The following is a 25,139-nucleotide window of genomic DNA, read 5'->3' as shown; positions in this document are numbered from 1 at the left end:
CAAGGGGGGCGAGCGGTGACGCCAGCGCGGCGCCGTCGCGGCAGTGACGCCAGCCTCCCGGCCTAGATAGGGGGCGGCGGCGGCGGCCTGGCCGGGGATGGCGATGTTCCGTAGCTTGGTGGCCTCGGCACAGCAGCGGCAGCCTCCAGCTGGGCCCGCGAGCGGCGACAGCGGCCTGGAGGCGCAGTTCAGCTGTCCCATCTGCCTGGAGGTGTACTATCGGCCGGTGGCCATCGGCAGCTGCGGCCACACGTGAGCGCGCGCGCCGGGAGCCCACGGGAGGGGGGTCCGGGCCGGGGTCGTGGCGGGCGGCCGCACGGGGACATGGGGAAGGAGGTCCTGCCCCTACCCGCCGGCCGCGCGCCCCCCGCACCCGGGCCGAGGGAAGCCCTGCACCCGCCCCGGCCCCGCGCGTTGCCAACGGCCGCCGGCTGCTTCGAGGGTGGCGAACGCAGCCGCTGCGCCAAGCGCGGGCGTTCGGGCTTTTAGAGATCGGGCGGGCCGTTGTAAATAAATGACTTGTGGCTTTTGCAATCCACTCTTATCCACCCCATGTCTGCTCGTTTTGACTTCCAAGGAAATGAGTTCCCTAAAGTTAGGAGAGGGGCTCGTTTGGAGCCTGAGGCTGTTTTGTTTTGAAGGACTAAGCCTATTCTGAACCTGAAGCTTCCAGACAACAGGGCCTAACCCAGACACCAAACACCTTGTTAGGTGCCCAGCTAAGCCAGGACCTCCCCAATCTGGCTCCTCCTCCTCCGTGTTTCAGGAACAAAAACTTGAGGATGTGACTGCTCGCTGGAGGGAGCAGTGCTCTAGGCCTTCACAGCTCCAGCCTGGTTGGGCGGGAGCCAAGATAGAGCGTCTGCTCCATGACCTCCCTACAGTACAGCTCTTGAGATTAGCAGCTGGAAAAAAAGGGCAGGAGGATTTCTCAGTAGAGGGCCACGCTGCTGAGGAGGTTGGGCTCTCCACTGCTTGGAACTGGACAAGGTGCACGCAGATTGGTGGAAGGCATTTTGCAAACAGAGGCAGCTGATTTTGGAGGCTCTGATGCAGAGGGAACTGGAACTGCTTGGGTGGGCGTGTGCCTGCTAGTCATACTGGGAGGTGTCAAGGACCTTGTCTCCATCCAGAACTTTCCCTGCCCCCGTGTCAGGCTGAACAGGAGTCCCGATCCCACTGGAGAGTTCTGCTGAACTGTCTTGTAAGGGCACAGCTCCTACTCAGTCTAATGCTACTGTGACATTCTAGCAGGATCAGGACTTTTTTTTTTTTAACACATGCATGAGTAGGCGTTTTATGGTGTGTTCTGTGAAGTTTGTCATTTTGAAAGCCTTGTCTCCAGCCCCTTTCCTCAGTGTACACAGGCCACTATGTTTACAGTTTCCTAGTATTCACCCAGCAATTTTTGCCCCCTCCCCCCAGTCCTAATATGCTGTCCTCCTGGCAAGGTAGAACATAGGCTTGAAAAGCATCTTCCTTGTAAAACTGTTCTACTGCTGCTTCTGCAAGCTTTTTCCAGACAGCCTTCACCTTGGAAAGGTGCGCCTACTTTCTTTGCTGGTTCCATTTCCTCAGCTCTTTTCACCTACCTTTAGTTTGCAGTGTCTGTTAAGTGTAGCCTATGTTCAGATAAGTGTGAGGTTTAAGTTTCTGCATCACCTTTTAAAAATTCACATCTTTGAGCCACCTGACTAGAAGCCGTTTCCTTCCTGAGGTTTTCTTGTGCACAGAACCCTGCAGAATTGCTGCCCCTGCACCTGGACAAGAGAGGGAGGGGATGTGGGGAGGGCTTTCAGGTTGTAGGTACATGCAGAATGCCTGACAGTAGAGCCCTGCAGAAGTATGGAACTATCCTGAGGCCACATAGGAACTGTGACTGGGATGAGGACAATCTTGAGACTGCTCAGCCCCAACCTTGCCTGAGGGACTGGCCACCTAGAGGGTGTCTGAATGTTTGCCTGTCCAGGAACACAGGAAGGGGAGATGCATTGGTGGGGCCTTATCCCACACTTATCCCCTCAGGTGCTTCATTTGGTAGACAAGCTGCCCATCTCCAGACTCTGTAGATGCAAGCAGGAACTCTGTGTGAGAAGTGTGCCCTGGAAACTAGGCTAAGAGCTGCACCTGGTATTTTATTCTACCTCCTCTCCTTAGGGGTTGTGACTCGGGAGAGTCACCCTGTAGGCAAGCAGTGTTCTTGAGACTTCTTGCATTCTTAGAGGAGAATGAGCACCTTTCTGTCTACACCAGCATCTTCCTTGAAGACCTGCTCTTCCCAGATCTGCCTGGGACACTTTCCCCTTTTCCCAGTGTGGCCTTGCTTTCCCTGTGGGTTTCTTTGAGGTACAATTCAGTGTTGTATAGTTTGCTCATTGAGATTGTGGACACCAAGCAAAGCATGGTGGCTCATACCTGAAGGTTGGTAGCATTCCTAGTATTTGGAAGGCTGAGATAGAACAATAATGAGGCACAAAGTGAAACCTTACGTTAAAATTTTTAGAGTTTTTATTTTTTGTTTATGGGCATTTTGCCTGTGTGTGTGTATGTGTGTGTGTGTGTGTGTGTGTGTGTGTGTGTGTGTGTGTGAACGCATGCACACGCGCATCGTGCATGCACTGCCTGTGGAAGCCAGAAATGTTGTTGGCTCCCCTTAGGACTACAGTTACAGGCAGTTGATAGCCGCCATGTGGGTGCTGGGAATCAAACCAACATCCTCTGAAAGAAAAGCCAGTGTTCTTAGCCAGTGAGCTACAGAGCCATCTCTCCAGCCCCATGTCTTAAAAAAATTTAACCCATTATAATGTTGACTAGAACCCATTGGTTTCTTATTGTGTTTAGAGTTATACAACCTTTAGCACCATTTAGAACATTCCTCCGGTCAAAAGAGAAGCCAGTGCTCACCTCCCTCCACAGTCTCGGCAGATACTCACCAGTTTCTCTCGCTCTCTGGATTGGTCCATGCTGCACATTTCATATAAATGGTACTATGAAGTACATGACATTTGTGTCAGGCTTCTTTTCCTCAGTATTCCACTGCAAGGTCTGCCTCCCTTTTCATGACTGAGTGACATTCCTGCACAGCTTTGTACACCCTCTGCCTAGTGATGCACACCTGGGTTCCTTTGTGAACACTGGCATGTAGGTTTTCATGGGGCCCCATTATATGCACTATCAAACCAGCACCGGTAGGGATTGGCTGGCTGTCCTACTCATGAAATCTTAGGGCCAGTGACAGAGACCATCTTGAACTACTTGCTGGGGCCCCAAGGGCTGGGTGTGTGGTTGCTGGTGCCATCTCACCCTACTCTGTGGGGGTGAGGTAGGTGACAAGGAGCCACTTTTGACTGCAGAAAAGTGCCTCTGAGAATCCCTTCATGGTTGCTGGTGTCAGGTCTCAGGCTGACCTTGCCAGGTGGTGGCTCCATCAAAAACGAGAGTGCAGGAACTTTTGACACTGCCGTCCTCATTGCAAAGGGACCTTTTCTTGAGATCTCATAATGCCAGAGGGACATTGACTAAGTCATCCACAAATTCAAGAAGAGTCTCACATCCCTTCTGACCAATGTGTCTTCTCATCCCCAGTCCAGAGCCTGCTAAGAAGCCACAGAGGAAAGGAAAACTTCACACTGGCTTCTTGCAGTCTCCTCACAGTCTTTGAAGTTGCCATCTTTCTGGAGGCTGAGTCAGTTTTCCTTCCTCCTATCAAGTGCCATCAGCACTTGTGATTCTGTGCAGAAATCACACTTTTAAACTGTGAGCTTCCATATTAAACCTGGAATCTTCACTCAATGGACCCATATCAACAGACTCAACCTGATCCAGTTTTATGTTCTTCCACGTTATCCCTCACCCTTAAAATCATTCCTACACTTTTCCAAACTTTTGCTTGAATGAATTAGCAAACTCATTAAGCTCTTTAAAGTGTAATACACTTCCTCATGGACTACAATTTCTGTCTCTCCTCTAGGAGCATGTAAATGTACTTTTATACTCACTTAAAAACTTCAGTCTGGTTGTAGGTCTAGAGGCACCTATTGATAGGCCCTGAGAGACATCAGTACTGTCTTACCTGGCATCTCATTCAGAGAAAGTGACTGCTGGTTTAGCAGACATTGGAGGATTTCCTCAGTCAAAGGTGGAAAAGGCAGTATTTCAGGGGGTTGGTGGAAGTGTATCTTCTGTTGAGGGTGGAGAGGCTACTTCCTCAGGTGAGATAAACCCTTAAGAATCTGAGGGTCCAAAGTTCTCAGCTTCAATAGGGTCCTCCCACACATCTCCATCCCAGATTACAGGATCCCATTCTTTACCAGTTAATGCTGACACCCTCAGTGGTTGAAACTTCTAACCAACCTTCTAATGAGGTTTGATTTTTCTGCAATTTGAGCTCTGTGGCTGCTGGACAGAAGCTGCTCTTCCAGGACACAGACAAACCTTTAGACTGTATGCACATCTGGAGCTGGTCAATTTATTACTGATATCATTGTTGTCCTTTACCATATGAGATGCTGGAAGTTGGTTAATTTTACCACAGAGCTCATTCTTTCCCCTTGTCAATTTATCCAGAGATGCTAGGAGCAACTAACCAACACTCTCATTCCCCTTATTTTTCCACAATTGCCGCCAAATCCATTGCCTCTCACAGTGAATCAGGATAATAAAATCCCATTTATCTCCTTAAGTTTATAAAACAGTTTGCACCATGAACTTTCAGTACTCTCTAAGCTTTTCAGTAACTAGGTTTTGGCAAATTGGAAATCCTATTCCAGATACTTAAAAAGTTCTTCCTTATACTTCTCTTGCTTTAAAACCAATTCTGACACCAATATCTGTATTAGTATTCTCTAGAGAAACAAAACTTATAGAATGAATATATATATATATATATATATATATGTACATATATATGTGTGTGTGTGTATATGTATATATAACTATAAAGGGGATTGATTAGAATAGCTTACAGGCTATGGTCCCAACAATGGCTATCTACCAATGGAAAGTCCAAGAATCCAGTAGTTGTCATTCCACAAGGCTGGATGTCTCAGTTGGTCTACAGTGTATGCCAGAATTCCAGAGAGGCTCTAATGCCAATGAAGGAATGGACTTGCCAGTGAGGGCAAGAGCAAGCAGGCAAAGAGAGCAAGCTTCCTTCTCCCATGTTCTTTATATAGGCTGGCCCAGATTAAATTCCCACCTCAAAATATCTGGATTAAGTCTGGGTGGTGGTGGTGATGGTGGCAGTGGCGCACACCCTTGATCCCAGCACTCGGGAAGCAGAGACAGGCAGACTTCTGTGAGTTTGAGGCCAGCCTGGTCTACAGAGCAAGTGCCAGGACAGGCTCCAAAACTGCACAGAGAAACCCTGTCTCAAAAAACAAAACAAGTCTGGATTGAAAAGGGGTCTTCTGCCAGGCCCTTAATCCCAGCACTGAGGGCACAGAGACAGGTGGATCCCTTAGTTAGAGGCCACCCTGGTCTACAGGGCAAGTTCCAGGTCAAAAAAACTCTGTCTTCAAAAACAAAACAAACATGGGTCTTCCACTTCAAATGATTTAATTAGGAAGCTGTCCCTCACAGGTGTGCCCAGCATTTGGATTGTAGTTACTTCCAGATACAGTCAAGTTGACAACCAGGAATGGCCATCAACTTGCACAATTACACTCCATTCCTTTTTGTTCCCCACTGGTATGTGTATGATGAATAGAAGATATTACAAACACCAGCTGGGGGTGGGCAGGCGAGGACAAAATTCCTGCTGCTGGCATCTGGGAACATGGCAGCAAGAGATTGGGCCCCTACCGGTCCTCAGTGCCCCATGTTTGTGCCCAATACTTAAGCCAGCCTAAGCACAGTCCCTCCTGTCACCAAGCTTTGACTCATAGGATACAAGAACCCCCTGCTGCCTAGGACCCTGTCTCAAGGCTGGCCAGCTTGACCATGTAGTGAATCAGGGCTCCAGGCCTGGCATTTTGTTCCCTGCAACCATTAGTCACTTTACTCCCTGGCCCCCTGGACTGATACCCTGACCCCTGAGGTTTTGTCAGTCACCACATGATTTTGTGACTTTCAGGAGAGAAGTGGGCATTCTGCCCCAGAGATGCTGTTCTCGGGGTACAGGCTGAAGGGGGTACACCAAATACAGGAAGGCTGTACTGTCAGAAGAGACAGCCCACCTCTTAACTATGTCCAGTTGCGGGGTGGGGGCGTAAGCATAAGATTATCTCCAGAACTATTAGTAGCAATTGGGGAGCCACTCTGTACATGCTGGCATGGAGGAAGTAGCCTCCGGTCCATGTCACCTGCAGGTTCTGCGGGGAGTGCCTCCAGCCATGTCTGCAGGTGCCATCCCCTCTGTGCCCGCTCTGCCGTCTGCCCTTCGACCCCAAGAAAGTGGACAAGGCCACTCATGTAGAGAAGCAGCTCTCATCTTACAAGGCACCCTGCCGGGGTTGCAACAAGAAGGTACCCGCCCTGCTCAGGTTTCCTAAGGCTGGGGGGCTCTGGGTGGGGCAGCTTCCGCCCATGGGTCCCACTCTCCCATAGAGGAACTGGGTGCATGGGCTCACACCCCTTCCTGTTGAGTAACCACATCTGCTCCAGTGTGAAACCACCTGCCAGACCCTCTCAGAGCTCCAGGGGAGCAATGCTGTCACAGCTGCCTGACCTAGGCTCAGCTGACTCTGCATCCTGGCTGATGCAGATCCCGCAGATGCAGACTGAGCACTCAGGCTGTAACAGACAAATCTGGGGAAGCAAAGAAGGATCTGGGGCCTTTGAGGTGGCAGGTGCAACCAGACAGAGTCAGGGCCTTTCAAATATGAGCTCTTTGTACCTGATGCCACTGTCTGTCCTGAGGAGAATGGCATGAGCACTGTTCCCTTTGTCACCACAAAAGATTCTGCCGCTTGTGTTGGGGCTTAACAGGCCTCTTTCCATCCTATCCCCAGAGCCTGCCTTGCTCCTACCTTGTCCTTTTGTTCCCAGGGAAATAAGCATCTGTGAGTACACTTGCAATTTATGTTGCAGACATCCCTGTGTCTCTATAAATTGTGTTTGTGTTAACTTGTCACAACGTCCTAAAGGTCATCAGGCAGATGAACTGGTACTACCTGGGCCTGGAATAGTGAGGCTGTGTTAGTTGCTGTGGTCCTCCTTGGTGCTAGGGTACCCTAGTGATACTTTCCTAGGGAGACTTGAGGTCAGAAAGCCTGTCAGTGTCACATGTGAAGTGACATTCCTCACTTGAACACCTCAGTTTCCAAGCTATCTTCTGAAGCAAATGTCCCTGCATGGATACCTAGCTGTGACGATGACTCAAGGGGACCTTCTTGGACCCCTGCAGGTCTTGGGCACAAACTCTGGATGCTGAGGACATGTGCTATACCCACCTGCCAAGGCTGGTGTATTAACATGACCTCTTTCCCCCTCGGTCTTGTGAAGTGTCTTCCCCTGCACCGGGGACAGGGAAAGGCTGGCCATGGATTCTGTTCTCTCTTCTGGGTTACTCATTGAGCCCATGTTGGGATGAGCGCTCCCTGATGAGCATCCTCTGCCAGTTCCCCATCCCTTGCCTTCAGGCCAGGCTGCTGCCCTTGGCCAGCTTACTCTGGCATGGTGGTGACTTGATATGGCCAGCTGAGTGGTAATTATCACACTACATTGTGAGCTTCACCACACAAGGCATTTTGTCAGAGGAGGTAGTCTTTTCACTGGTTTCCCCCTGGGGGGTGTGAGCTTTTTTTCCTAATGAGCATGGATCCTGTCTAGTCATTGGAACAGCTTCCCTGAGTCCCTAGACCTCTCTCTGTGACTCAGGCATGGGGCCTGCTAGTCCTGTCCTGGGGGGTTAGTGGCCTGCACCTGCTCTATCCAACTACCCTGAGAGCCATGAACACTGCTGTGTGCTCTGTAGAGACCCTTGTGTCTTCTTGTGTTATCTCTTGTTCACCAGGGTCCCTTCCAGAAATCCCCATTGTAATTTACTGCTCAGAGCCTTTGATTATTTTAAGAGCAGAAGGGATGGATCTGATGCTTTTGCTAGTCATTCTCTGTCCCTGCTGCCTGAGGTCATGACCTGCCCAGTTCTGCTTCTCCTCTCATCTCATAGGTGACTCTGGCAAAGATGAGAGTGCACATTTCCTCCTGCCTGAAGGTCCAGGAGCAGATGGCCAACTGCCCTAAGTTTGTCCCTGTGTTGCCCACATCCCAGCCCATCCCCAGGTAGGCAGCCTTCAGAATGGGGACCCAAGATGGGCAGAGTGGGGGTACTTCTTAGGCCAAGGACCATATAGTCATCTCCTCGCTGTCATGGACATATCCCATTAGTCTAGTGTGTGGGATAAAGGAGAGGACCAGGAGTTCCCTTACACGGCATATGGTCCTTCTTAGGCTGCAGGGGATGGGTCAGGGCCAGCCTGTCCACAGAGCGGAGGGTGGGCTTCAGGAGGAGTTGGGTTGAGTACTCTCTGCCCTAGCTTCGCTCAATGTCCTCCCACCCCCAGCAATATTCCCAATCGGTCCACCTTTGCTTGCCCCTACTGCGGAGCCCGCAATCTGGATCAGCAGGAGCTGGTGAAGCATTGTGTGGAGAGTCACCGCAGTGACCCCAACCGTGTGGTGAGCATCAGCAGCACAGGGCTTCTGCCTGAGGGAGACCGGGGGGTCAGGTCTGGGCTGGGGAGAAGGACACACAGTATGTCCTTTAGGTGGTGGTGCTCTGCAGGCCATACTATGGTTGGGTGGGTGGGCAGGCAGCCAGGAGAGAGGCCCACTCCCTGCTACCTCCAATCTCTTTGTTCTAGGTGTGCCCCATCTGCTCAGCAATGCCCTGGGGGGACCCCAGCTACAAAAGCGCCAACTTCTTGCAGCACCTGCTGCACCGGCACAAATTCTCCTATGATACCTTCGTGGTAGGTACCCCACCTAGCTCCTTCAGGGTCTCCTGCTGGGCTATGACAGTGCCAAGACTCAGTGACCACTGGAGGGCACCAGGCATCCAAACTTGTCAAGGGCTTGGACTTACATGAGGCCAGCTGCTCTGGGTCACTCTGGGCCATCTGAGGCAGCAGTACCTTGGTTTTGTAGCAGCTTCAAAGACTGAGTCCCTGGTAAGCTATTTACTTCAAGGTTATTGTGAAGAGGAGCTGGAAGGGTTTTCTCAGGGGCAGCTGCCCACCCCGAACTGGGTCAGGAGGGTATAGCCCACTTACAGGCCCCTCACCCAGGCTTTTCTAAACATCCCCCATGTATCCTATCACCTGCATCTTCCAGCCAACTAGGTTTTCTTTCCTCCTGGTCCCCAGGGCTGGAGAGCATGTTGCCCTGACTGAACTTTCATCTCAGAAACTCCAGTTCTTGGCTGAGAAAATGGGTCAGTGGATAAAGGCTCCCGCTGCCAAGCCTGGCAACTTGTGCTCAATCCCTGGAACCCATAAGTTAGAAAGTCCTCTTACTTTCTTTTCTTTTTTTAAAAGATTTTATTTATTATTATGTATATAACATTCTGCTTCCATGTATATCTGCACACCAGAAGAGGGCACCAGATCTCATAACAGATGGTTGTGAGCCACCATGTGGTTGCTGGGAATTGAACTCAGGACCTCTGGAAGAGCAGTCAGTGCTCTTAACCTCTGAGCCATCTCTCCAGCCCCAGTCCTCTAACTTTCAAACCCACATTATGTCACACACATGCCTGCACATATACACACACACACACACACACACAAAAAAAAAAAAAAAAAAAAAACTAATCTGTACAAAGGAACGAAACCATCTGAAGGAAAAACCAACTCATTCATAAAACCGCTCCTCATGGTCACAAATCTGCAGACTACTGACCTGCAATATGATCCTAGGATAACTTTGGGAAGCCACTGGGGAAGAACTGGGAGCTGTAGGGCTATAGCATCCCAAGGCATTTTTTGAAAGGCTTGGGATCACAGAATGTTATTGGGGTGGACTAGCATGGAAAGTGGTCTAACTGATGGGAGCCATCTGGTCCTCCCAACCCCCCCCCCCAACTTATCTCTGCTTGTTTCTAGGACTATAGCATCGATGAGGAAGCCGCCTTCCAGGCTGCTCTGGCTCTGTCCCTCTCTGAGAACTGAGGCACAGCTTGGCCACCTGCCTCAAGTCTGGGGCCGAAGACACAATCCCGCCTCAAGGGATAGGGCGGTTGCCCTCCTGCCCTGACACCTGCACAGGAACACGCCTCACTGGGCTAAGTGGAATTTCACACAAGGAGAGCTGGTCTCAGAGCTCCCAGGGCTGGGATACTGGCTAGCTGGCCCCTTGCCATCAAGCAGGGCCACTGGGTCCTGGCCGGCAGCACTGGGTCATCGGTGCTTCAAGAGGCAGGTGCTGGCCGTTGGGTTAGAGCAGTTGGCTGCCTTTCCCAGCCATGATGTCCTCGTGTGGGGAAGGATGAGGTGCCCTAAGCTGTGCCCCAGCAGGACTAGGGGAGGAGGCGCCTAGCCAGGCTGCCAGCCCACCCAGTCCCCAGCTTCGCTTCCACCGTAAGCATTTGGTACTGGCTTTTGTGATATTTAGGAATCCTGCATTTTTCTATCTTATCCTGTGTGATAATCTTTTCACGTTTTATAGAGCAAAGACAAAGCAGTTCCTCTTCATACCGCAATACCTGTGTTTGACTAGGAAGAACAGTATTTTTATGGAGCATTTACAAAGTTATATTTTTTAAAAAAAAATAGTCAAAAATAAACACTTGTGTGGGATCAGTGCAAAGTGGGAAGGAGGGTGGGTGTAGCCAGGGCTTCATCTATGTGTGAGAAAGAGGTGGTGCCCCCAAGCCACTTGTTCTTTGAGGAGGAGGCTCTTGTTTGCTGTTTCTTTATGATGATGACCCAGAGGACATCCTAGCACCCTGGCCACTTGCTGCTCCCAGCAGATGTAGGACAATCCAGGCAGAAGGGGACTCTTCTCCTGCCCCAGGAACTGTCCATGGCTCCCTGTCACCTTCCAGAGCCAACCACATCCCTCCTCAGGCAGGGACTGCACTTAACCAGTGGTAGAGCCCTCAGAGGCCAGAGAGGCCTTCAAGCAGGCCAGGCCAGAAAACATTTGTTGGCATTTTGTTCTGTTCATGGCATAAATTGCTGTCTTTTCAAAAGAGTTTAAATAAATTGTTTCCAAGCATCCACAACAGCCCCGGTGCTGGGTTTTACTGTCAGTGTCAGCTGGGGGCTGCCAGGCTCCATAGCTCTTCCTTACCTGAAGGTGCTTTTTCTCTGATAATTGTACCACTGTGTGCCCTTGGTCACCTTTTCCCCGGCCTTTGGGTGGCCTACAGAGTGATGGGGACATTAGCACCAGTTCCTTTTCTCATAGTCTTTGGCTCCAGTTTCTTACTACTCAGAGGCTGGATCCCGGATCCTGTGAGGTAGGCCAGCCATTATGACTGTTCCAGGGGCCACCTCCCAGGCACAGGGTGCCTTGCTGTCATTTCACTCACCAAGGGTTTCTAATAGCCGAGGAGAGCTGAGTATGGTAGCTCATGCAGGGAATACCCAGCACTCAAGAGACTGAGGCAGGATTTCTATGAGGCCAGTCTATGCTACATGGCAAGCTCCAGGAGGTCAGTAGGGACTACACATAAGACCTTATCTCAAAACAACAACAATGAATAAAAGCTGAGGAGTCACCTGGCAGCCAGGTTCATCACAGCAGATGATATGGGTCGACTGCTGGCTGCCTTACTGTCCCACTTTGTTCTGTTGTGGCACCCAGTGGCAGGTCTCTGTTTAACAGTTCATACTTAAGTGGACATGGGCAAGCAAGTCAAAGCCTCCCACCCATAGGCTATAACTTGAGAGGGACTGGCTGCAGACAAACATATACCCTGTGAGAAGCAAAGTCACCTTCAGTCTTCCATCTGGGAAGGTTCCTGTGGCTGGGGGCGTGTCAGGTTGTGGGGTGAGTAGTACTGCCCAAGGCTCGCCTCCCCTTTGATTTCCAGAAGTGGGCCCTCTCTGAGATATCAACTACATCTGATAGCCCTCAGATCAAGGCTGGTCTGTGCTCATCCCCTGGCTGCACATATAAGCCTACCACTTCTTGGGCAGGCACTCACTGTTCCAACAGGAGCTGAAGTGGTGCTCTCACAGATCCAGGCCTGTGCTATGACTGACACAGTGACACAGGGAACCATCAGAGGGCATGATCTCGATCTCTGGGTGCACAGGAAACATTGGAGGCAGCTGCAGGCCACTCCCAGTAGGCCGTGACCTCAGCAGCAACCTTGTACTTGAGATGCTTCCTGATTTCCGTGGTACTGCCCCTGTGGAGGCCACTTGCAAGCCCAGTCTCTAAGGCTCCCCAAAACTGCAGAGTCTGCACACCTGTGGGGGTTGGAGAACTCTAGGGGAGTGGCTGGTTGTAAAGTCATGGTCACATGTTACATGTTGGTCAGGGGTACAGGGAAGCCTGATCTCCCAGGTTGTGTTCTGCTTCCTGGACAGCACAGGCAGTAGATCTTGGGACTCACCGGATCAAGTGTGAGCTCATTAGCCCCTTGTACACTGTGGTATATGGTCTTATCCTTCAAGAAGCTTGAAGGAGAGGAAGAGCCACAGCCATCTATACTCCTGCTGTTGCTAGGAGCAGAAGCAAGGGGCAGGAAGGGATTCCTTTCCTGTGTCCCACATGACTAGCTACTTTTCGAGTACATGGTTCCCATTCACTTGGATAGATGACAAACCTACCACAGGTTAGCAAGGTGTGGTAGTGCACCCCTTTAATCCAATCATTTAAGAGGCAGAGGCAACACAAACAGCTGACCTGAACAAGGGGGAGCTCATGGACCCCAGACTGATTGCTGGGAAACCAGCATAGGACTGTTCGAGACCCCCTGAACGTGGGTGTCAATGAAGAGGCTTTGGCAATCTGTGGGGCTTCTGGTAGTAGATCAGTATTTGTCCCTAGTATATGAATGGACTCTGGGAGCCCAATCCACATAGAGGGATACTCTCTCAGCCTAGACACATGAGGGAGGCCCTAGGCCCTGCTTCAAATATGACAGACTTTGAAGATCCCCATGGAAGGCCTCACCTTCTCTGGGAAGCAGACGGGATGGGATAAGGGGTTAGTAGGGGGCAGGGGAGGAAGGGAGAGAGGGGGAACTGGGATTGGCATGTAAAACAAGCTTTTTCTAATTTAAATAAAAAATAGAAAAAAAAAGGCAGAGACAAGTAGATCCCTGTGAGTTTGAGGCCAGCCTGGTCTACAAAGTGAGTTCTAGGACAGCCAGAGGTGTTAGACAGAGAAACCCTGTGTCCAAAAACCAAAACAACAAAAACCTAACCTACCACAGGCACAGCAGTCCCTGAGTGAAAAGAAACAACGAAAAGTAGGTATCAATCTCATTACTTGCCCATACCTCCCCAAATGTGTCCATTATTTCTAGAACACCCCATGATGAAATTTTTCTGGACTTGTAGAACTCCTGATTCCTTTCTTTGATTTGGTTCATGGAAGCCCTAAGGCTGCCCTTCAAGGCTGTAGGATATGATATGACAGACACCTCCTGTGCTCAGAAGGGCCTACACCCTTCTCAGCTCTGTGTTTGAGTTTTGAGGGTAGTTACCCCCTTAGCAAAGCCATGAGGTAGCATCCATCTGAAGATACTACCTCAGTCTTGTTCCCCTATTGGTCTGGGCACCTTCAGGTGACTCCACATCTAGGTGTTTCTGGAGGGACATCAGAGTAAACCCCAAGCAGGGTAGGAAATCCAGACAAGGCAGATGTCAGCAGATCCATGCCAGGTGAAGCAGTCTTAGATTCAGAAAGTAGCCAATATTCCCTTGTATTTTCGGAAGGAAAAAAAAAAAAAAAAAAAAACCTCTTTGGAGACAAGTAACTAGAATCTGCAATACTAGTGGGGTGCCCCTTAGAACAGAGGGGCCACAACCCTTCCTGAGAGTATTACACACAAACCTACTGCCATATAGTCTGCCAGAGGGAGGGACAGAATAGTCTCCCCAGGCCATGAGCAAAGCTAATGGGCACAATATCTGCAAGCAGGTACCCCTGTCCTTAGATGTGGCTCACGTCTAGGCTGGAAGTTCAGCAAGTTAGGGTCTTTCCCCACCTTGGACTGTTCTATAAGTAGTAGGAAGCCACCTGGGTCTCCTGTCACCGACCCCCACACACACACACTCAACCATCCTCCCCCAGACCATGCTGCTATGCCCTGTGGCATCAAGGGCATCGGAAGCCTGGGCAGGCAGCAACATGCCCTTAGTTTCACGTTATGCAGCAGCACCAGAAGCTAGCACCCTGCTTCCTAGAAAGCACCCTGATCACAGGTTCCTGGATCTTCCCCTTAGGAAAGGGTCAGGTGGCCAACTAGAGGCAAAAACCAGAGCATGGGGATCCTCAGCCTCAGGCCTCCGAGGAACTGTCAGTGATCTCCACATCTGGGTCTTAGGAGATCTGTGTGCTCCCCCACAGCACCAGAACAAACACAGCGCTGTGTGATTTTCAAGGCTTTAGCACTGTATGCCCAAGAACCTCACTTCTTAACCAAACAACCAGTGCCCAACCTCCCTGGCTGCAGGAGTCTTGGCTTCCCATGAGTCTTCAAGCACATTTGTATGGTATGCTTGGTGCTCACCTGCTTAGTGTAGGAACACCCTGGTTTGAGCTCATGAGGCCTTGGAGAAACAATCAGAAACCACTGTTACCATTGGATGAAAAGATTTTGAAGAGCCTGCCCCAAGCTTGTCCAGGAGAGGACAAAGTGAAGCCTTCCTGCTTCCTACTCAGCTCACCTGGAAACCAAGGCATTGCAGAGGACCCAGATCCTCAGCTGAGGATGTCATGCCAGGAGGGGGTTGAGAAAGGCTCCTTGTATATGAAACACCTGGGTGGGCCAGGTTTGGGCGAGGGATAGTAGCACAAAGTCTGTCACTGAGTTGCCCTCCTCTTGGGCCCTCCCCTGCGACATGTCAGCCCTCTCTCCGAACATTGAAAATGCTGGAGAAAAAGGCTTCATCCACACATGGTAGGTGTCCAGGCCTAGTGTGGTTCAAGGCCAAGGAATATCTGCAACTGGGATCTTTTGGTAGTAAGTGGGAAGACTGAACCAACTCTCAACACTCAGGGAAGAGCAAGGAGAAGGTGGGCTGGTGAGGCTGTTTGCAGACCACACCTCCCTCGTGTAATCAATCCAGTTCTGAATGCCAGAAGCCCTGGGAGACCCCAGGGGAGGCTGTGTCCCTGGGAGGATGAGGCACAGAGCAGGGACAGTGACAGCACTCTGTCCCCCACACGCTCTCAGAAATGCACTGTGGAGCTGAGGACTGCAATGTGCTCATCCACAAACTGCCATGTTTCTGCAGGCCAGACCCAGCCTGCCGCTCCCATCTGTGCAAGTGCCATGGGTGCTGGAATACCACAAAGTGGGAGAACACCGGGAGTGTGTTTGGAGGCCACAAGTCCCATGTGGAGGTGTGTCAGAGCTGGGAGGGAAGGTGACAAGGGCTCCCCAGTTGCTGACCCCTTGCTCAGGCCTTAGGCCTCTATCTTGACTCTCCCACCGACCCTGTACAACCTCTGTCCTAACAACAGGCAGCTCCCTACCCTATGCACACTCAAGTCTAACTGTGCTCTCTGTCAGGACATTGATCACTGGGTTAGAACCCATTCTAATTACCTCCTCGTGAATCAGCATCTGCAAAGACAGCATTTGAATCAAATCACACAGTTGTAGCCCATTGAATTGACATAGTTCAACCCATGACACCATCTATCAGCTCAGTCAATACATCAGAGACCAAGGCATGGACAAACCATGACTTCTCTTGTGGGCATGTTAGTGGGAGCCCCCAGTCAGGTAGCATTTGGAGTTAGTTGTCACTGTGATAAGGGGGTGAGTGTCTGCCTCACTGTTGTCAGAGCTGCTGGTTTTCCTGTGGCCTGTTCCACAGGTCTTGAGGTTTCTGGGAGCTCCATGGGGACCGACAGAGCATGCTGAAACCTGTGAGTTGGTTCCCAAACCTGGGTCTCTGCTAACGGAGGTGAATGACCAGCACAGCACGTAGGCAATAGGTAAGACTCGGGCATCTAACCAGCATGTCTTTCTGAAGAGGCTTGTGATGACTGAGGCAAGCCTCTCTCACACTGCGGAGGCTTCCCACTGCAAGGGGCTTAGAATTTTAAACCCCACTAAGGGAGACAACTACTCCTTCTTCCTGGGGCTGCATGTGGTAACTGTGAGTCACAGCTAAGACTGAGCTCGCACAGCCATAAGGTGAGGGAACCTGTGAAATGAGGGTCTCCAACTTCCTTCAGGGTAATAGCTCCTGAATGCCCAAAAGCCCATTGACCCCACCTCAAAGGTGGGCCCAGAACTCTTCACGAAGCTGGCAGTTTCTCTCAGATGTGCCAGATCCTCTCTCATTAAGGGGGTTAGGAGATGAGCTTGGAGGATTGGCCAAAGACCACACAATGGGCGAGTGGGAGCTGGTTCAGGAACCATAGGCCTTATCTATGCCTGGAAGGAGAGAAGTCCAAAAGACTACAAATAGACTCTTACAAGTCTAAAGAACAGGTGAGTGGGCAGCCAGCAGGCATGTGTCCTCAGAGAGCCTCCCTACAGATGTCCTGCTTCCACACTTCCTTCCAGAAGAACAAATGAGTACTCACAGCCACATCTAACCAGCCAGAAGTGTGAGCCAGTCCCCATTCTGTTGTCCACAGACCTCTCAGAACCTTGGTTTTCTCCTGTGCGAAGTAGAATGGAATGACTCCCTCCACCTACTGTGCCCTGAAAGCCAGGGTGACTCAGTCCTATTTCCTCGCTGTCTGCTACTCTGCAGACTCACCTTCTCTTCCCACATCAGCCCACAGATGCCAGGGAATAGCGTGTAAAGCTCATTTCTGGCCAAACAGCCCTGCTACTCAGCCACAGGCACACCCAGGTGGTGCTATGTCCACTACCCACAGACTGTCCCACCAGACCCCTAAAGTCGTAAACATCCTCATAGAGAACCTAAACAATCAGACAGTGTTGTTCCAATTGTCCCGGGCATGGATTAGAGGATGCTGCAAAGGATAGGGACTAGGCTTGTCCCAGTAGTTGGCTAGTCACTGTCACCCAACCCTGAACTCTGCTCTTTCATCCATGGCAGGTCGATAGACAGCCCCCGCGGGGTCGGTGCGTGACCGCGGCCCGGGCCAGCCAAGTCCCGTGGGGCAGACACCGCCGACCACGCGGCGGGTTCCCCGCCCGCGCACCTGTCCCGGGCGTGGCTTCTCGGCCCCGCCCCGCCGTGCTCCGTTCTGGTTGGTCGAGGTGGTGCGCTATGCTAATGAACCTGACCCTTCTCGCACCTGCGGGCTGCGCTGCCGCGGGCACCGCGGGACGCTACAGCCCTGCACTGCAGCCCCTATCCCGCTGCAGGCTCGAGATCCTGCCACCTCTAGGGAGGAGACCATGCCGCGCTCCTTCCTGGTGAAAACGCACTCCAGTCACAGGGTCCCCAACTACGGGCAACTGGAGACACAGAGAGGTAGGGGCTGGCGGGAACTCCGTCCCCAGCTCTCAGTGCTGCGGGACGGGACAGGAGGCTACTGGGAAGTCCTTGGGTGCTGGGTCACACCTCTCGCAGGTGAGAGGGAAAGGGGTCAAGTTTTCCAGCACAATAGGGAACTGGGTTCCCTTCTGGGCTAAGACTGGAACTCCAAGAGGGATGTGCTCAGGGCAACTTCTCTGGAGACGTGGACCTTAAGGCTCTTCTCACTTGAAAGTTTCCTGAGCCCGGGTCTCCCTGAAGCTCTCCCTGTGTACTGCCAACACTACCGCTCCAGCTAAGGAGACCCTGAAGGCTTCCGTGTAGGCCTGGAAGAGTCCAAATTTAAAATATGTCCCAGGTGCTGTATACACCCACCCAGGGAAGGCCTCACTGACCACAAGCCAGGAAATTTGTCCTACCCCCAGAGGGTGGCTGGTGAGAAAAGGCAGGACTCCCCCAGAGCATCCTACCTGGGGGTAGTGAACTCATTGATAGAGCAAGCAGAACCTCTGGCGGCCTTCCCTCCTTCCAGAAACTCCCTTGCTCTCTCCCGGTGCAGTGACCAAGGCAGAGCACTCTCCACACACAGGCTCAAATGTTCAACATTCCTGATAGGCTCAAGGGCTTGAGGTCTGAAGCATCTGGGGCGAGAACCCTTAGTCCTTAGAGCCAGCCTGCTGCCGTAGGTCAGAGCCATCCCTACCCAGGTGGGCAGCTTCTTGGAAAGACCCACTAGGGACTTGCCCAGTGCCTGGGATACTTTGGATCTCAGGGCTCAGGCTGGCACCCCTGACCTATGTGGTCTTACCCAGAACCCCAGTTGCGGGGAGAGGGGATTTCCTTGAATCAGGCCCCATCACCCATGTTGCCACTAGAGGGTGCTATCTAGGAATTCAATTTAATGAGTCACCACCAGTAATTTTGTAACAAAAGAGAAGCTACTAGAGTGCGATAAAAGCTTTCTTTTAGTTGGGCGGTGGGTCTTCTTATAGAGGAGGTAGAAAGTTGTATTTACAGTGAATGCAGTGTTTTTCTTGTACTGAGGATGCAATCAGTGCCTCATACAAGGCTAGTCAAGCACTCGACCACTGAACCGCACCTCTAGCCCCAAGCCATGGTTTTGAAAGTTTAAAACCTTAGGGTACACTCCTACAGCACATCTCAGCTTACCACTTAAATGAGCAAATCAGATTGCCCTGCAGTGCTCTGTTGCGGGGTAAGGGTTTGTTCAGAATAGCCTCGAAGCCCCTTAGAATTCCATCTTGGCTTTCCCAGGACACCATGGCCCCAGTGGTTCTCCTCCTATCAGGATGTCACCCTAGAGTAGGACTTGAGGTGCTGAAGTAAACGCCTTTTAAGGGGCCTCAGAGATTCCTTGAGCCAGAGTGCACTGAGGACCTCATCTCCCAGGTCCCCCGCTCCATGGGTCCCTGTGCTCTGCCTGGGTCTCAGCGGTACAGATTTGCCTGCAGACAGGACCCCAGTGAAACTTCCCAGAATGGTGGCCTCATCCTACTGTCCAGAGCTTTACTGACAGTCTCTGCTATCCCGCACTCCTCCCCAACCAGAGTATTGTGTGTTTTATATGCCAGCTATACAGTTAGGGGGAAATGTGTGAAAGAGCTCAGGTAGGGAGAGAGTAAATGGATTTAGCTTTCTGGTTCTCCACATCCTCACCAACACTTGTTGCCTTTTTTTTTTTTTAAACTTCTAGCCATCCTTGTAGTATGAAGAGGGATCTTAACATGGTTTTAATTTGCATTTTTCTGCTATCTAACGATATTGGGTATTTTCTTGTGTGCTTATTGCCCACTTGTATATCCTTTTTTAAATTAAGAAAACTATATTATTTGTGGGTGGGTGTGGATATGGGGTATCATGGCGTGTGCAGGGAGGTCAGAGAATAATATGCAAGAGCTGGCTTCCCCTTGCATCATATGGGTGGAGATAAAGCTCAGGTTGTCAGAGTTGGCTGCAAGCATGTTTGCTTGCTGAGCCATCTTGTCAACTTCACGGTGTGTTGTCTTTGGAGAAATAGATATTCCTATATCCCTCCACTGTTTTTAAGGGGGGATGTCCCATTATCACAGGCTAACCTTGAACTCTGTAGCTGATGACTTTCACCTTCTGATCATGGTGCCTCCACCTCCCTAATTAGGATTACAAGTGTACAATGTCACACCCAGTTTGGAGAAGGAACCCAGAACTTCTTGCGTGCTGGGCAAGCACTCTACCACCTGAGCTATGTTCCCACCCTTCTGTACCTATTTTTAAATTGTGCTATTAGACCTTTCATTGCAGCTGTAAAAACTTTCTTTGTACATATACTAGTTTCTTTTAAAAAACTTTCATGTACATTGGTTTGCCTGTATGAGGGTATTAGATCCCTTGGAACTGGAGTTACAGACAGTTGTGAGCTCCCATGTAGGTGCTGGGAATTGAACCCAGGTCCTCTGAAAGAGCAACCAGTGCTCTTAAACACTGAGCCATCTCTCCGGCCCCCATATACTAGTTTCTAATTGAGCATTTCATTTGGGAATATTCCCTCCCAACCCATGGACTGCCACTTCTACCCAACGCATTGTCATCAAGGCAGAAACAAGGCTAGAGATTTGTCTGGCACGGGTGGATGGAGGACTGATTGGTGCTTCTGTCTTTGGGGAATCCAAAGTTTGCCTGGTCTTTTTGCATGTGGGGAGGGATACTGGCATTATTTGATTAAACACATGAAATTCTGACTACAAATACAGGAGCCACAACCAAAAGACACATAAAGCCAGGACTAGATCTGATGCTGCCTAGTTAAGCAGCTGCCACCAGCTCCAGCCACTTTCCTGGCTGGTTGGACATGTTTGTGCAAGTTGACAAGTAGCAAGTGTGTGCTGTCCAGTGGCCAGGGATGTGGCTGAGCACAGCACATCATGACACACTCAAGGAGACGCCACAGGGGTGGGTGACCCTGTGGTGACTGGAGGCTAATTGCTGTGGGGGTGGGTGGCTGTTTTTACCAGGTTCCTTTTGTTCTGAGCTCATATTTCTGTGTGGGAGTCCAAGGGTGCTAACCCCAGCTGCTGCCCACTGTCCAGATGTAGGACTGGGGCTCTGTAGACAAAATGCCCAGACACAGACTTAGAGCAAGGACTCCTGTGAGGAGCTGATTCTTGGGGTGTCTTATGTAGCCCAGGCTGGCTCAGACTTGAAATCCTCCTGACTTAGTCTCCTGAGTGCTAGGTTTTCAGATGTGTACCCCCATGCCTGGCTATGCAACTGTTTATGTTCCTAAGTACTGGAGTTCCTGGAAGATATTTCCCTTTCCTCGCTTTAAACAAGGAAACCCAGTCCCCTTTCTAGTGTCTGGATTTGCATAGTTCATGCATTCCTCGGATTTTGCCTCCCATTATCAACACCTTGTATGGATCAGAACAGTAGGTGAAGGTGAGAAAGCCTGGCTGCTGTAGGAATGATGGGTTCATAGTAGGCATTTGTAGCTCTGGCTTCCTGCTGGCTGCTGATGACCTAGAAGACTGGCTGGACTGCAGTTAGATAAATGAGCAGAGGTTTGTAAGCCCAAGCACTGTGGTCTAATTCCTCACTGTGTGTTCTCTCTCCCTTCTGCCCTTCTAGAAGCTGATGGCTCCTGCTCTGCCTGTGAGGAGCCGGTGGGATCCTGCCACCTGCCAGATGAGGAGGCCCCTTCCTCTCCCAGTGACCCTCTACAGCCCTGGGACAGCACCTCTGCCATTGCCTGCATCTCTCTGCCTCTTCTGCCACAACACGGGGAAGCTCTGGGAGGCTCTGGGCCAGAACCCCAGGAAACTAGCTGCATGGGCCCTCGGGCTGGCCAGGCCCCCAGTGTTCCCCTCAAAGACAGCCTCAATCTGCCCCCGCTGTTGGTGCTGCCCACACGGTGGCCCCCAATCCTAAACCCGGATGGAGCTCTCGATAAACAACTAAGGGCTGAGGGAACATCTCAAGTCCCAGATAGTTTTGAGTGCATCCACTGCCACAGACCCTATCATACACTGGCCAGCCTGGCCAGGCACCAGCAGCTGCACTGCCACCTGCCGGCTGGGCCCACCTTCACCTGCAGGTACTGTGACAAGGAGTATGCCAGCCTGGGTGCCCTCAAGATGCATATCCGCACCCACACACTGCCCTGCATCTGCAAGGCATGCGGCAAGGCCTTCTCCAGGCCCTGGCTGCTCCAGGGCCACATCCGCACCCATACAGGTAGGATGGGCAGGGCTGCAATCCCAGAAAAGGATCTGGGTTGGAGAAGGGGCTGGACCATGGGCAGAAGGAAGGAGAGGCTGGTCTCCACATTGGCAGGGTCCTGGCCTCTCCTGCAACTGCTGACAGACAAGAGCACCACAAACATGTCACCTCAAGGTCCTGAGGCCAGAAACCTGAAATCCAGGCATGGCCAGGCCACATTCTTCTAGAAGACTGTAGGAATGACATTTCTTGCCTCTCTTGTTTCCTGGAAGCCACCCTACTCATTGGCAATTGGCCACATCTGTGTCTACCCCTGACCTTCTAACATCTCCTCCCCATGTGTCTGTATCTCCACTGTAAGGGGAGGGAGACCCCTGTAAGTCATAAAACTAGGCTCCACACAAATGGCCTGAGCTTAACTCTGTCATTTTTGCAAAGGCCTCATTTCTGAGTAGGGTAGCTGTCAGGAAGTAGGTCTATCTTGAAAGACAAGACTGAGGACTGCAGGTCTCCAGGGGCGCCTCTCTACCCACCTTTGGTGGCTTCAGGGCCAGCAAAGTGTGTGAAGGTGAAGAAGCCTGGCCACAGTGGAGACCCCAACAGGAAGGGCAGACTGTAGATTTGGAGAACTGTAACCAGATAGGATACAAGTGCCCCTTGTGGGCTGCAGAACCAGACACACAACACGCAATGACCCCCTTGCCTTCCACTTGGAAGGGTTATCCTGGAAGCCAAGGTCCCAGCAGAAAGATTTTGTTCCAATCCTTAGTGGCCCTGATGGAGATGGTGCCTGTGTCCAGGAATAGAGTGCCCTCCATCCAGCTCTGTCCTCATGGTAGCTCAATATTATGCTGGTCAGTGGCCAGGAAGGGCTGCCAGAGGCTCCCAGTACTTCTCCTGGTCACTGCCTTTGTCTCAGAAAGTCTGATACTGTGATCTTTTCCAGAGTGACACTCTGACTGTCCAAAGGGCTCTGACCTTGGGTGCTAGGGCTGTGATGATCCAGGGGCAAGTTACTCATTGATAGACAGGGACATTTCACCATTGGCCACAGCCTGTGGGATTTGCCCTAGCTCTGGTCCCTCACCCGGCTTCTCATCTTCCTCCCACAGGTGAGAAGCCCTATTCTTGTCCTCACTGCAGCAGGGCCTTTGCTGACCGCTCCAACCTGCGGGCTCATCTGCAGACTCATGCCGGTACCAAGAAGTACCGCTGTACTGTCTGCTCTAAGGCCTTCTCCCGAATGTCTCTCTTGGCACGGCATGAGGAAGCTGGCTGCTGTCCTGGCCCCTAGAGGCACAGCAGGGTGGAGGGGCCAAGCCTGACAATATTCTCAGTGGTTCTGTATCATCCAGGACAATCAGAGGAGGCAGGGGCTTAGCCCACTGTTACCTGTGTCCATCCAGATGCAAGAAGCCCTGTGGAGCCTTTGGGCACCTTTTTCCAAGGCCTACATTCAGTAGATTCACCACAAGACTCACCAAAACAATAACCAACAGTTCCATTTTCAGCTTGGCCTGTCTGCTGGACCTGTTACAAAAAAGAGAAACTATTGGGAAGTGACTACCACTGGACAAACCCCACTATGACACCAATGAGCCTGGCCAGCTGGGTTCCTTTGTGTGCAACTTGAAATGACCATTTTTACTTGAGGAGAGCACAATGTGTGTATCACCTTGGGAAGCACAGCTACCTCTCAGCCAGCCTCACTTGCCTTTGCCCTGGGGTTTGAGACACATTTTCTCCTGCCCCTATGTGCACATGCTTGTGTACACATGAACACACACACATCCTGGATCCTCTCCCTGAGACAAGGCAGGGCCAGGGAGGATGGGGCTGAAGCCAGGTCCTGCCTTGTCTGTGCCTCATCTCCCTCGCTCTGCTTGGAACTGGCCTCAGTGGCTCTTAACATCTCAGGAGAGCAGCTGTGGGGGTGACAAAGTCCTCCTGTCTTGAGCCTTGAAGTCTTGAGTCTTTACCAATCCCCTAGATCTATGGAAGAGGCAGACTTCTCCAGGGGCAATGGGATTCTGGATAACTTGGGCCCTTCTGGGCATAAAGCAGGCAGGACACTGAGTGAAGGCATCTTGCCAGAGTGTTTCAGAGCCCTGTGAGCAGTGAGCTTGGGGCCTTCACTGGAAGAAATGGAACCTGAGAGGGAAACTGCATGAGGTGGCTTGACCTGGAGAAATGAAGATGAGTGTACAACTAACACCAGGATTAAGGGCCCAGGGAGGATGCTTGGATGGGACCAAGGCTGACAAATGGTAGGGTGGCTATGTGCAGCTGAGTAGCATCCCGAGCACAGCACAGGACAGGGCAGGACTTGCTTCTTCCAGTGGATATGACTGCCTCTAGTTGGCATTTAGACAGAAAAGAGACTCAGAGAGTCCAGAGAGAGAATTTTTAAGAGTTTTTTTTTTTCATTTTCCAAGACAGGGTTTATCTGTGTAGCTTTGGAGCCTATCCTGGCACTCACCTATAGACCAGGCTGGCCTCAAACTCACATAGATCCACCTGCTTCTGCCTCCCAAGTGCTGGGATTAGAAGTGTACACTACCACCTCCTGGTTAGAATTCTTGACATCTTTTAGGTAAGAAGCTGTGGTCACTCCACTTCTGGCCCAGGACAAGGGACATGAGTCAGCACCCTTTGTCCAGGCCCAGCAGCACAGGTTCCCAGCTTCTCCGGAGCTTCCAGGAGCCTTTTAGAAAGCCCATGGGTCATGCAGGTACCTTAGCCCCTGGTTTTACAGCTGCTTCAAGCCAGACTTAGTAGTGAGCATCTGGCTGTGGTTTGCTGGTGTTAGGGTGGCTGTCTAAGAGGCCTTGGGGACTCTCAGAGGAAACTTGACCTATTTGGAGAAAGTCTCAAACAGTCTCAGTCTATAGCCCACACTGGCCTTGAGCTCACAGCAGTCTTCCTGCCTCAGCCTCCCAAGTGCTGGGATTATAGGCATCAGCACCATTCCTGGCTTAGATACTTGACCTTGAGGTTGGGCTTCTAGACCAGGAATAACCGAAAATGCATAAATACCCCCACTCTGACTCCTGTGAGAGAGATGGCTGCAGACTGATTGTACCAGACCTATGTCATCTGGTAGAGGAACACACTTTTGAGACAGACACACTCATGTTTTCAGACCAAGACCATTGCCTCCCAGGGGAATGGGTAGGAACTGGACGTGGGAGTACCCTCTGAATGGAAAAGCACCCACCAAAAGTTCTGGAGGCCAGAAGTCTCAGCTCAAAGTGACCTTCAAGGCAGCAGGTGGATGTTGTCCTTGGCTTGTAGGAGGAATTCCTCCATTTCTGCCTCAGCTATCACACTGCCCTGTCCTGTGGGTCTCTCCAGAGTGACCTTATCTTAACATCTGCAAAGACCTACTTC

At 51.3% G+C, this 25,139-nt stretch overlaps 2 protein-coding genes across 3 annotated transcripts; both read left to right on the top strand.

Moving 5' to 3' along the window:
• The first annotated feature begins 41 nt into the window (after window positions 1-41).
• Rnf166 (ring finger protein 166) lies at window positions 42-11,166 on the top strand. 2 transcript variants are annotated; one of them, XM_027410661.2, is made up of 6 exons: window positions 42-252; window positions 6,309-6,465; window positions 8,111-8,223; window positions 8,505-8,619; window positions 8,805-8,912; window positions 10,044-11,166. In XM_027410661.2, exons 1-6 carry the CDS (start codon window positions 98-100, stop codon window positions 10,107-10,109), a joined length of 714 nt encoding a protein of 237 aa, XP_027266462.1. In that variant the 5' UTR covers window positions 42-97; the 3' UTR covers window positions 10,110-11,166. The 2 variants fall into 2 exon arrangements, with proteins under 2 accessions (XP_027266462.1, XP_027266463.1); XM_027410662.2 differs by lacking the exon at window positions 6,309-6,465 and having other exon boundaries at window positions 124-252.
• Window positions 11,167-14,963: 3,797 nt separating this feature from the next.
• On the top strand, window positions 14,964-24,209 carry Snai3 (snail family transcriptional repressor 3). The gene is made up of 5 exons (XM_035441701.1): window positions 14,964-15,022; window positions 15,360-15,468; window positions 17,159-17,630; window positions 21,090-21,764; window positions 22,862-24,209. The coding sequence occupies exons 1-5, from the start codon at window positions 14,964-14,966 to the stop codon at window positions 23,041-23,043; spliced, it is 1,497 nt and encodes a 498-aa protein (XP_035297592.1). The 3' UTR covers window positions 23,044-24,209.
• The last annotated feature ends 930 nt before the right edge of the window (window positions 24,210-25,139 follow it).

The sequence above is a fragment of the Cricetulus griseus genome, chromosome 3 (genome assembly GCF_003668045.3).
Source record: "Cricetulus griseus strain 17A/GY chromosome 3, alternate assembly CriGri-PICRH-1.0, whole genome shotgun sequence".
NCBI lineage: Eukaryota > Metazoa > Chordata > Mammalia > Rodentia > Cricetidae > Cricetulus > Cricetulus griseus.
This window is presented reverse-complemented; position numbering and strand designations above follow the sequence as displayed.

Excerpts from the sequence above, each read along its gene's own strand:
- Rnf166 (XM_027410661.2), top strand. The coding sequence starts at position 98 with ATGGCGATGTTCCGTAGCTTGGTGGCCTCGGCACAGCAGCGGCAGCCT. Across the intron at positions 6,466-8,110 it reads GCCGGGGTTGCAACAAGAAG|GTGACTCTGGCAAAGATGAG; the intron begins GTACCCGCCCTG and ends CTCATCTCATAG. Across the intron at positions 8,620-8,804 it reads GCAGTGACCCCAACCGTGTG|GTGTGCCCCATCTGCTCAGC; the intron begins GTGAGCATCAGC and ends TCTTTGTTCTAG.
- Snai3 (XM_035441701.1), top strand. The coding sequence starts at position 14,964 with ATGTCAGCCCTCTCTCCGAACATTGAAAATGCTGGAGAAAAAGGCTTC. Across the intron at positions 15,469-17,158 it reads GCCACAAGTCCCATGTGGAG|ACAGCCCCCGCGGGGTCGGT; the intron begins GTGTGTCAGAGC and ends GCAGGTCGATAG. Across the intron at positions 21,765-22,861 it reads CCACATCCGCACCCATACAG|GTGAGAAGCCCTATTCTTGT; the intron begins GTAGGATGGGCA and ends TTCCTCCCACAG.